The following is a 12,938-nucleotide window of genomic DNA, read 5'->3' as shown; positions in this document are numbered from 1 at the left end:
GAATCTAATGCGAGGTGTTTAAACGGTGCCACAAGTACTCCTGTTCTTTTTGCGGATACAGACTAACATGGCTGCTACTCTGAAACCTGTTTGTGTGACAGTTTTCCATTAATTATACCCATACCAGCTGGTATTCCTAATCTAAGATTAACTGTAGGTTTTCTTTTTATATGTTGCTAATGAGCTGCGCACCAGAGTACCATTGTCTTTCAAAATCAAATGAGGCACCTTAAACTATTGTAATAAAGAGAATAATTTTCTTTATGTCAATCCTGACCGTGAATTCATACTGTTACAGTGTCCTCTGCCTGAGTGCCATGGACGATCGTTCACTGCAGCTAGAAGCTCTCCTTTAACAATTACGGTGGACTGGCAGTCTATTAAGTAAGCAACCTTAGAGTGTCTGTTCCTTTCACAAACAAATTTAGTTTAACAGATTTGAAAGGATATCACATTTATTAAAGCAAATGTGCATTTTTATTCATATTATCCATTGTGTAAAAAAAAAAAGCATTGATCAAAAGAATATGCTACAAAATAATTGTTTTACCAAAGCACTATTCCATATTATATATTGTCCCTACTCAGTATAATAGGTTAATTGAAATTCTTCTTATCTAGACTATAGCTTCATTGTGAACTGTTTCAGGTCATGCTGTGAACATGATCGCATCCATTCTATAAATGTGATCACATCCATTATAAATTACCTTCTGTAATGAATGAGCTGTAAGAAAAACATCACAATGGTTGGCTAGCAGGGCATTGTTACATGAACTGAGAGCTGAATGAGTTGTATTGAATTTTAGTGTCAAAATCTTGGTTTAAAGTTGTATTGAAAAAAACACAAGCTAACCGGAATAGAAATGATGTATGCATACTTAAATCGTTTCCCTATTTTTCTGCTTTCTACATCTAATCAAGTAAATATACCTTAAATTGTGAGCTGTCTGTGGCAGGGACTGGCTTTGTTGTCTTTTATTTGTATAAGAATAGAAAAAATGGGGCCCTTAGGTATTACTGCAGTAGAAATAAATAATACACCTCTACCTCGATATAACGCTGTCCTTGGGAGCCAAAAAATCTTACCGCTTTATAGGTGAAACCGTGTTGTATTGAACTTGCTTTGATTCAACAGAGTATGCAGGCCCTCCCGCCCCTCCCCCTGGGAGCACTGCTTTACTGCGTTATATCCAAATTCGTGTTGTATCGGGTGGCGTTATATCAAGGCAGTGGTATATAAACGTCAAATGTTTCTTCTAGTCTAAACTAATCAAAACTATTTCTGAAATTGATTTTTTTAAAATTTGTTTTAGAACGGATGTAAAGTTAAGCAGCATAGTATTTGGAAAAGCTCTTAGGCCCTATTCCAGCACAGCTGAATTTTATGAGGAGCTAGGATTTCAGAGAGAGAGAGAGAGAGTGTGAGTGAGTGAGTGAGTGAGTGTAAAATTAAGCATATGTGTAAGTCTTTGCAGAACTGGTGTCCTAATTTGTTCGCATTGTGGGTTGGGGCTTTTTGGTACAGTACCTCCGTTGTTAAACAACTTCTGTGGTAATCTGACAGGTGGGTGTTATCAGGGGGACTAAATAACTTGATATCCTCTGCCTTCCTAATATCAGTATAGTGTCTCAGAAGTAATATTTTATATTTGCTATAACTCTGACTTCTTTTAAAATAACATTTTATAGTAAACTGTTTATAGTAAACTACAGCAATGTTAAGGGTCTGACTTAGACCAACAAAACAAACAAACAAAAAATTATTTTACTATTATAAAAATAGACTGTGAAAATGTCACCTTGTTGCTTAGCAACAGATCTGCTCCCTATGTATAATCAGCCTACCTGTTCACTTCAGTGACTAAAATAAATTCTTCCTTGTTTAGGCTCTCTTTTCTTATGCTTTACCTCTGCTGTGAAGTTGAAGAGAGAGGATCAGACCTGTCAATCACCGGGCAAGGGGCTAGATCTCTCCTTCAGGAACAAAACACAGCTGACAGTACAGACTGTCTCCTAGTAGCAGTAGCCAGAGGTGTTTCCTAGATCTCCTGCTTTACTTCAAATACAGAGTATAGGAAATGCTTCAAAGGATTCAAATTTGGTTCCAATATGATCTTTTTGCTTGTCTCAGCTGGTAATCTAGTGGGCACTTTTTCAGGGCACAGGTAGTTTGCTTCACTTTTTCCAGGAGCTGTTCTCTCTCCGTTCCAAGCAGGAAAAAGCCTCACATGCAGTTCCTCTGCATCCTTTGCTCTACAGATTCACTTTTGCCTGCCTTCTCTGGCTTCCAGCCTCAGCCATACTGCTGGGACTAATAGATGTGTTTCCTACTAGTATGCGGTGCCTGGGATGCACTGCTCATTCACAAGCTAGCGTGCTCCACACCTGCCTATGAAAGGAGGCTATCTCCTATGCAGTTGCTGAGCCTTAAAGCAGACCCTAAGGGTATGTCTACATAGCAAATAAAAACCCACAGCTGGCCTGTGCCATGGGGCTTGAGCTGGGGGGCTGTTTCATTGCTGTGTAGACTTCTGGGCTTGGGTTGGAGCCTGAGCTCTGGGACCTTCCCACCCCTCAGGAAAAGTGCAACTGTGCGGGTGCATCTGCAGAGGTTGATAGCAACTACTGTAAGGCTTAGGGGGTGTTATATGCCTTCATGGTTTACTCAGCCATGATGTGATAAGGTTTTCCCCTTTACTGCTGCCCTCTTCAAGGAGTAAGGGGTTGAGGGCAAGTCATAATTAAGACTTATGGACTGGGGGATGGGGAGCAATGACTCCTCTTTTCTTCCACAAAAGCTGAAATTTGGGGGAGCTGGCTCCAACAGGGAGAGGGATAGTTTCATGTCATGGTTCCCTCCCCACTGAAATCAACAGTATTAAGGCTTCTGGGTGGTGGGCAGTGGCAGGTAGTGGATTATGGTTTGGGGGTGGGTGCTAAGGCTCCGAAGAGTGATAAGGCGTGTCTGAAAATTGTTTGTGGACTTAAGCTGATGTTCAGAGGTAGGAGGGAGGACCCTGTTTCAGTTTGACTTCAGGTGGTTTTGTGGTTCTAGTCAAATACTCTTATACAGCCCTAACCAGTTGCCCAGTTCACAGGCACACTTTTATCTTTGGAGGAGACTTAAAGATTTGTGCAATCCCATTAAAGGAAATCACTGAGGCAGTAAAGATATCACCCCACAATAGCATGTCAGAATCACTTCAAAGGAGACCAACACTTATTCCCCCATTTCCACTGCACTCGCACCATCTCCGGTATTACAACAGAGTGCCTGCTCAGAAAAGTTCATGATGTTCCATTGCTTCTGTGCAACAATACCATAACACAGCTAGAGGCACAAAAGGTGGAATGTCAGTATAGAGAAATGAGAATCTTGAATTTACCTGTCTTGGAGGTTTCGGTCAGAGTCCATATTTTCCAAGCTGACATTCTGTATCCAAATTTTACAGATCTGAGTATTAAAAACTTTAAAACAAGTTATTGTGAGCAGCACAGTCTTAATGTTGAGGACCCCCCCCCAATTCCACTCTTTTTTCATTTACAAGCCCTTAGAAAAATAAATAAATTTGTTAGTTTGTAAGGTGCCACAAGTACTCCTGTTCTTTTTGTGGATAGACTAACACGGCTGCTATTCTGAAACCTTAGAAAATTAACTAACAGATTCTTAACAGTAGCACCAGGGGGTGCTATTAATATTTCCTGTAAAGAAGGGCTCAGAAGAGAAACCTTTGGCACTTAGAAGCGTTACATACACATCCTAGAGTTCATTTAGCAGGACTAAAATACAACATAGTTAGGCAAAAAGACAATAATTAAAAGAAAACTGCCTAATTTGTTTTGAAATATCACTGTATGTTTTTAGTTTTATTTTGATGGAGGTGTATTTAATTTTGAAGGTTATAAAATTAATATAATCCATGATAGATAAAGACTGGGGGAAAAGGATATTTAAAGAATGGATATATATTTATAAATAAATATAAATGTGTTTAAAATGGAAAGAGAATTCACTTAAGCAAGTGTAACACTCATATCTATGTTGGAAAGTATAGAAGAGCTACAGTAGTGTACAGTGCAAATTACCATTTATTATTTGTATTTTGGTAGCACCTAGAGGCTGCAATCAGGAAAAACATCAGGGCTTGTCCACACAAAGCTGTGATGGTAGGAAAACCAACATGGTTGATTTGTATCCCAAGATTATACTTGTGACTGGCAAAATTCATAAAATTATAATTCTGATTTTCTCTCTCTGATCATCACCTCCAAAATTCTCCCTTTAGGAGGAGGATTTCTTTGCTTTGTCATGGCTCTAATATGGATTTTTTTTTGAACGCTTGATCTCGTTGCTATAAGCCCTTTTTTAAGTTAGAGGATGAAAATAAGACACAATATTAGCGTTACCAGCATTTCCCTGCTCACCTCATGCAGATTACTGAAAACTGACAACATTTTTACAGTCTGAATGTACATGTAATTGGACCTCACTGAGTTGTAGAATTGACAGTTTTAATCTAGAGTTCATAAAGTTAAGGTTCTTTGGAAACACACACTGAAGTATTTGCAGAAGAAAAAATGAAGTGCTTATTAAGTCTCTGGTCCTGGAAACAGCTAAAACTTTTGGAATTTCCTGACTTTCTTTTAACAGCACTATTTCCAATGTTCTCAATATGTATTCTCTCTTCTCATCAAATAAAAAATGATTGATTTGAAGCATAAATGTGAGGACTTTTATATAAGAACTTAAATAGAAACACTGCAGTCTGGTGATTGATATGCTGTGTGTATTTTAGGGTTCAGGAACTCATGTCAGATGATCAGCGAGAAGCAGGTCGAATTCCTCGCACAATAGAATGTGAGCTGATTCAGGATCTTGTAGACAGTTGTGTCCCTGGAGATATGGTCACGATTACAGGAATTGTTAAGGTGTCAAACACCGAAGAAGGTACAGTACATCTGGTTTGAATTTTTTATCGCCTTCTGTATCCTGCACAATGCTAAACAAAAGCTTACTCTTTGTTCTCTAGTTGTTGATTTTTCTCTCGAAGCCTAAAGTCACTTATTTGTTGCATTTTTTAGAAATAAGTAAAAGGTAAAGGGGAAAGCTGTTGAACAGATAAGGCTCTGTAGTGAAAAAGAGAGAGGACAAAATACGCCAACTGGGAGGAGAGCTGTGTACACCTTAGCATCCCCTGACCTTACTTGACTGGTGTAGTCGGCATTGGGCATGTCTTGTAGCAGCACTCATGCTCTGTTAAGGATGAGCAATTGTATCTCAGCTATCAGTACAGGCTTCTCATGTTCTAGAAAACCAGTTGGATAGAAAGATCTTCCCTACAGTAGTAAAGGAAACAAGGTGTTGAGATGGATTCTGTTTTCCAGATTTGTTTCTAGAATAGTCTCATTGAGGTTAGCCATTTGACACTTTTTATCTTTCATTTGAAGGAGGTGGTTATCAAGGTTATTTAAAAAAAAAAAAAAAGAGAGAGAAATATTAAGGGAACTGTTATGGCTGCACATTCTTTCTCGGCTTGCTTCTCTCTGCTTGAAGAAATCTTACAAATGCTCTTAATGGAGAATGTTACAAAGAATTGTCATAATCAGTTTGTGAACCATGTTGCTTTATGACAGATCAGTAATTTTCTGTTAAGGATACAGATAGAAAAATGTTGTTAAAAATTAAACACTATCTTTTCTGCTACAAGTCTTGTCTTTTATTTAAAATAATTGTTTTAAGAATAAAATAGTGTATAGTATAGTAGGTCAGGTTAAAGACGCTTAAAATGTAGCCAATTCAGAGAGGCAGAATGCTCTCTGTTTTTTCAAGGTTAAAATTTTGAATAGAATAAAATTAATCTTACATTTTATTCAGGCCCTGATCCAACAAAGCACTTGAGTATGTGCTGAACTTTAAGTAAATTAAACAACATTCCTTTCCGTTTTTATAAAGCTCTGAATCTCAATGTGTCACCAGAAGCTTTTCCTGGCTTTTTATCAGACTTTGAGGAAGCAGTTGTTCAAAATAGTTTCCACTAAATTGTTCAAGGGCTATATCTTCCCGTATTCAGGAACTGTGATAATGGGTTAGCCATTTTAATTTGCTATATGTTCTCATTACAAATATGTCCCAAGTTTTAATTAGCACATGGATTTTAATATTTCTGAATTATTTTAATCATTACCTGTGCATAACCCCAATACTTAGATGAAAACATGGCTTCCCATTTTTGACAGTCCTTGTAATCTAACAGGAGCATCTAGAAACAAGAATGACAAATGTATGTTCCTGTTGTACATTGAGGCAAACTCTGTCAGCAACGGTAAAGGACAAAAAGTCATGAATTCTGAAGATGGGACTAATCACCGAGTATGCATGGAGTTTTCACTTAAAGATCTTTATGCTGTTCAGGAGATTCAAGCTGAGGAAAATCTGTTCAAGCTAATTGTCAAGTATGTTGTCTCTTACACCTTTAGCAATTTAAATTAAAGCACCACAGCTTTTCCCTTCTTGTACTTTCAAGTGTGTGGTTCATTATTTGCTATCTCACATCTTGATCCCTCCGAAGCAGTCAATTTGGGACAAATAACCTATACACCCTTGTGTACTTGTGCCTATGTCCCTCTTTTAGTCCAAGGGTGGGAGGTGAAGTCAATCACATATATTTGTAGTTTTAACTAGTTGTTGAACTTTCATTTGTCCCAGGATATGAATATTGTACGTCAAAAGAACACTGTTCTTAAAATAAATACAAACACATGTTCGTTCCTGTGGTATCTTGTTCTTCCTACCCTCCATCTCGTTCCCCTATTTTAGCTTTCACATCTTGCACTGTTCTGTTCTATGCTTTGCCTATGGCCTCTGCAGCACTGGGGGAGGGGATATGAGAGCAGAGGACATGAAACAGACAATGCAGGACCATGCAGTACCATTGGAGGATTCCAGGATGCTGCAGCTAAACCTGTGGAATATAAGACCACCTTCAAACTCCAGCACGGTTGAGCAATAGACTTATGATGATTAAAAGTAGTTCTGTTCCAGATATGAGTGGGTGCAGCAACCACGGTGTAACAGGTTCTCATTTGTGCGCATGTGTGTGTACGTATATGTACAGATTTAAGTGAAGTACAGCTCTCTTTATAATGAAAAGCATACTTCACTGTCCAAAAATTTCAAGAACTTTGATAGAGCGTTAAAAAGAACCCTGGTTTTGTTGGGAATTAGAAAAGAAAGTGACTATCTATGGAACTTGTTGCAGTAGAGAAGCTAGTTTTGTAACTGAGATGGGACAAATGATCATAGCTCAGTGGTTTGAGCATTGTCCTAAATCTGCGGTTGTGAGTTCAATTCTTGAGGCGGCCATTTCGGGAACTGGAGTGAAAATCTGTCTGGGGATTTGTCCTGCCTTGAGCAGGGGGTTGGACTAGATGACCTCCTGAGGTCCCTTCCAACCCTGATATTCTATGATTTAATGATAATAAGAAATTTTGTATTAATCACATACTAATGTCAAATGTCTTGGGTTTTTCAGCTCACTTTGTCCTACTATCTATGGCCATGAGGTAAGTAATTTTCGAATTCTGCTTTCATTCTAAATTCAAACTTCATTACAAATTTGCCTCAGTAAACTTCCAAGACCTTTTAAAGGTTGGCAAGGTGGAGAAAATGATATATTTTTTAAAAAAGTTTTTCTTTTTCCTGTGTCAAAACACCCATAGAAACCCCCAAATGAGAAATAGGTAGTGCATTGGGCAATGATGGGAGTTCAGTCCCTTGTAAGTTCTTTTCTGCAGGACACAATGTTGTCTGTCTGTCTGTCTGAATTTACTATGAAGCAATTGTTAGTAATGGTAGCTGTTGTCTAATGCTGACTAGCATTTGTATGTACCATTATAGATTGTAAAGGCAGGTTTGGCACTGGCATTGTTTGGAGGATGCCAAAAGTATGTGGATGACAAAAACAGAATTCCAGTGCGAGGAGACCCGCATCTTCTGGTGGTTGGAGATCCTGGATTGGGAAAGAGTCAAATGTTGCAAGTATGGGTTCATTTACTACTTTAAACTTAGCTAATGAAGGGAGAATGGATTTTTTTCCTTTAGCTCTAAACTGGTGGTTCTCAAACTTTTATTTTCGTGGACCACTTGAAAATTGCTGAGGGTCTCAGCAGACCACTTCATGATCTTTCCAAATGTTGTCTATACCGTTAGCTAACTATTGTAATGCGCTATATATATAAAAAAAAACTTAATAATTTAACTATTTTGTTCTAAAATAAAAGCACACAACTCATTTTATTATCAGTAGTTTTACCTTTCTAATGCGATGGATGTGCCCTCTCTCCCCTGCGGTGGCAGCCCCCAAGCTGGGGCTGGGAAAGAAGCTGGGGGGTGTCTCTCGCTCTCTCCCCCACCGCTGCAGCACCCAAGCTGGGGCTGGGAAGGGAAAGTCGCCTCTTTCTCTGGCTGCTGCAGTCCTGCACATCCCTAATTCCCTCCACCCCATCTTCTCACCCACTGCCCCCTCCCACCTACTCCCTAATCACCCCAAGGCCACCACCTCACTTTACATGTGCGTCTTCTCCAAGGTCCAGGCACTTAATTAGTGAAGCCAAGCCTTCGCCGCTCCACTAATTAGGTGGGTGGCCCTTCATTCTCTTGTGTGCAGCGGCCCAGACGCTCACCTCAGAGGGAATTATCCGTGGACCACCTGAATGGAGCTGGACCACAGCTTGAGAACCTCTGCTCTAAACCTTTATGTTTAGTCTTTCACTTACACACAACCATTCGTTCAATGAGAGACTATCTCTTTGTATATAACTGATAAAGTCTCCCTTTTAAAGTATATAATTTACTATGCCCCACATTTTTGTCCCTAGTTGTTGTGAATTCTGACTAAAACAAACGCTCACATTTTTTTCCATTTGTCATACTGTCATTTAGACATTCACAGTTGTTACACATCAGTAGTTCTCCAAATAATTGCACAACCCTTCTGTTCTGTGATAAATACAAAATACATCTCTTGGAAGGGTTCTCATTTTATTTTCATTTGTCACAATGACTTCGAGAAGTGCGTAAGTGGTCAGTTGAGTACAGCAGCCAGTATAACTCATGAAAATTAAATATTTGTCACTTCTGTGGCATGCTTTTATATAACGAATGAGAGCAAGGATGGTCCTGTGGCTGAGACACAGAACCGAGAGTTGGGAACCCTGGATTTTATTCTTGGTTCTGCCTTTGATGTCCTGTTTGACCTTGGGAAAATCACTTGGAGATTTTCAAAGATACAAACAGCAGTTAGGCACCTAGCTCTCAGTGACCTTCAATGCTGATTGAAAATCTCCATGGACATAGACTTCTCACAAAGTACGGGCTGGGCAATGTGCACATCATGCTGATGAGCTCTGCATGGTCACCTGTGCTGATCAGCTCGCCACGCAGGCCAAACAGGAAATGAAATTCAAAAGTTTGCGGGCCTTTTCCCGTCTACCTGGCCAGTGCATCTGAATTGAGAGCACTGTCCAGAGCGGTCACAATGGAACACTCTGGGAAAGCTCCCGCAGGCCAATACTGTCGAATTGCATCCACACTACCCAAATTCGACCTGGCAAGCCTGATTTCAGCCCTAATCCCCTCGTCAGAAGTGGAGTAAAGAAATCAATTTAAAGAGTCCTTTAAGTCGAAAAAAAGGGCTTCGTCATGTGGACGGGTCCAGGCTTAAATCGAGGTAATGCTGCTAAATTTGACCTAAAATCATAGTGTAGACAAGGCCTTAGTGTCTCTGTTTGTTTCCACATCTGTAAATGGGGATATAATACTTAGTTTGCAACAATTATTTTATTGAGTTTGAGAACACCATGGTAAAAAGGACTTTGTCATTCTCTGGGACCTTTTATCCAAATATCTCAAAGTATTATTATTGTTGGAGTTACTTTTTTGAGGAATGGGCATATTCAGAATGCTCAACCTATTATGATAGCAAGGTCATCGGCTATATCTGAGACCTCCTGGTAAATCTGACAGTATTTTTGTGTGACGCATGGGTCCTAATGACATATTACTAAGAGGAGTTAGTCTGATTATTGGTACGTTCATTTAGAATTCTCATATTTCTAAGGTGCTTGTGCAGATATTTTAAAACATGCATTATCGAGATCATTTCATGTTTTTCATAACATCACTGGCAGGAAATTGCATTTAGATGGAAAAACAGTAAATGTAAGTAAGATTTCCAGGAAAAAAGTCATTATTTTCTATGGGACTGATAATATGCATTTAATTTAAATTACTTCCTGAAGTGTATGACCTTGGTTACTATCTGGCATAAATCTTTCATGAAAGAGAAGAATCATGATAGAAAAGCAGAATGAAAGGCAAACAGTGTGTTGACCGAGAAATCCAGAAAACAGGTAGATAATGTGTGAATCTTTAAAATTAGAACATGTGATTGATAGAGGTAGAATTCAAAGGAACTAAAGGAGAGGCAAATATAATGGAATACACGTATCTTTGCTCCACTCTCCCTCTCCTGGTGTCCTTCTCCCTAAAAGCATCTTCTGTTGAGAGCAGTATCTTGTCACATGTACTTTATTCTATGAACAGTATTTGCAAATCACATTCTGATCAGTATGATTCTTATGTGCTCCTTTTCAGACCAAGTAGATCTGAGTGCTCTCTACAGTAATCTTTAAATATTTCACTTGCCGGCACAAAGCTTTATGTTTACGATGTAGGACTGTCAATTAATCGCAGTTAACTCATGCGATTAACTTAAAAAAAAAAAAGAATCACGATTAATCACACTGTTAAGCAATAGAATACCAATTGAAATTTATGAAATATTTTTGTATGTTTTTCTGCATTTTCAAATGTATTGATTTCTATTACAACACAGAATACAAAGTTTACAGTGCTTACTTTATATTATTTTTATTACAGATATTTGCACTGTAAAAATGTCTTTTTCAATTCACCTCATGCAAGTACTGTAGTGCAATCTCTTTATCATGAAAGTGCAACTTACAAATGTAGATTTTGTTGTTGTTACATTGTTTTGTTTTTGAGTGCAGTTATGTAAAACGTTAGAGCCTACAAGTCCCCTCAGTCCTACTTCTTGTTCAGTCAGTCTCTCAGAAAAACAAGTTTTTCATTTACAGGAGATGCTGCTGCCTGCTTCTTATTTACAATGTGACCTGAAAGTGAGAACAGGCATTCTCATGGCACTTTTGTAGTCAGCACTGCAAGATATTTATGTGCCAGATATGCTAAATATTCATATGCCTCTTCATGCTTCGGCCACCATTCTAGAGGATATGCTTCCATGCTGATGATGTTTGTTAAAAAATAATACGTTAATTAAATTTGTGACTGAAGTCCTTAGGGGAGAACTGTATGTCTTTGTCTCTGTTTTACCTGCATTCTGCCATGTATTTCATGTTATAGCAGTCTTGCATGATGACCCAGCATGTTTGTTTTAAGAACACTTTCATAGCAGATTTTTCAAAATGCACAGAAGATACCAATGTGAGATTTCTAAAAATAGCTACAGCATTCGACCCAGGGTTTAAGAATCAGAAGTGCCTTCCATAATCCGAGAGGGATGAGGCTTTCAGAAGTCTTAAAAGAGCAACACTCACATGCAGAAACTACAGTACCTGAACCACCAAAAAAGAAAATCAACCTGCAGGTGGTATTTGACTCAGATGATGAAAATGAACATGCATTGGTCCGTTCTGCTTTGGATTGTTATCAAGCAGAACCCATCATCAGCATGGACGCATGTCCTATGGAATGGTGGTTGAAGATGAAGGGACATATGAATCTTTAGCGCGTCTAGCATGCAAATATCTTGCAACGCTGGCTACAACAGTGCCATGCAAACGCCTGTTCTCACTTTCAGGTGACATTGTAAACAAGAAGCGGGCAGCATTATATTCTGCAAATTGTAACAAGTTTATTTGTCTGAGTGATTGGCTGAAGTAGGACTGAGTGGACTTATAGGCACTAAAGTTTTACATTGTTTTATTTTTTCAATGCAGTTATTTTTTGTACATAATTCTATATTTTTAAGTTCAACTTTCATGATAAAGAGATTGCACTACAGTACTTGTATGAAGTGAATTGAAAATACTGTTTTTTGTATTTTACAATGCAAATATTTGTAATGAAAAATAAATATAAAGTGAGCACTATACACTTTGTATTCTGTGTTGTAATTGAAATCAATATATTTGAAAATGTAAAAAACATCAAAAATATTTAAATAAATGGTATTCCATTATTGTTTAACAACACGATTAAATGCACGATTAATTTTTTTAATCGCTTGACAGCCTTATTAAAAAGTTTTTGAATCAGTTCAATTTCTAATATTGGCAAAGCTGTGATGATAGTTTAGCATACCTAAGCCAAGTTTGTATAAATGGCTTATAAAGAAATATTTGTAAAAGCAGCAGAGTGTCCTGTGGCACCTTATAGACTAACAGAGGTATTGGAGCATGAGCTTTCGTGAGTGAATACCCACTTCGTCGGATGCATGTTGACATGCATCCGATTAAATGGGTATTCACCCACGAAAGCTCATGCTCCAGTACCTCTGTTAGTCTATAAGGTGCCGCAGGACTCTTTGCTGCTTTTACAGATCCAGACTAATACGGCTACCCCTCTGATAAAGAAATCTTTAAACTACTTGTTCCTATTTCACCCTAAGAAGCAGTCCATTTGCACACCATGAACGATTTGTTTTCTCTTTCTTTACTAAATACTTTGATGCCATTCATAAAAAGTTGGCCTGCAGCCATTCTGAGATATGACAAGATCACACTGCAAGGTTTGTCCAGATCAGAATTTTCATGGGGAAACTCAAGTAGGAGCTGGTGCTGGTGGTTCAGTAGTCAATACTTTTCTCTTAGCGTCAGTGCTGAACAAATGTTCT

The 12,938-nt window shown here is 38.4% G+C and overlaps 1 protein-coding gene across 4 annotated transcripts in view; it reads left to right on the top strand.

The window, feature by feature from the left end:
* Positions 1-12,938, top strand: part of MCM8 (minichromosome maintenance 8 homologous recombination repair factor) — a 33,204-nt gene that overhangs the window by 9,275 nt on the left and 10,991 nt on the right. For all 4 annotated transcript variants that reach the window (XM_032779077.2, XM_032779075.2, XM_075064495.1 and 1 more), the window contains 5 exons: positions 299-384; positions 4,800-4,951; positions 6,258-6,456; positions 7,536-7,566; positions 7,901-8,041. In XM_032779077.2, the coding sequence (XP_032634968.1) occupies positions 299-384; positions 4,800-4,951; positions 6,258-6,456; positions 7,536-7,566; positions 7,901-8,041 (609 nt within the window). The remainder of the gene's footprint in view (positions 1-298; positions 385-4,799; positions 4,952-6,257; positions 6,457-7,535; positions 7,567-7,900; positions 8,042-12,938) is intronic.

This window comes from Chelonoidis abingdonii, chromosome 3, assembly GCF_003597395.2.
Source record: "Chelonoidis abingdonii isolate Lonesome George chromosome 3, CheloAbing_2.0, whole genome shotgun sequence".
Taxonomy (NCBI): domain Eukaryota; kingdom Metazoa; phylum Chordata; order Testudines; family Testudinidae; genus Chelonoidis; species Chelonoidis abingdonii.
The sequence above is the reverse complement of the archived record's forward strand: the minus strand, read 5'-3'. Positions and strand labels throughout refer to the sequence as shown.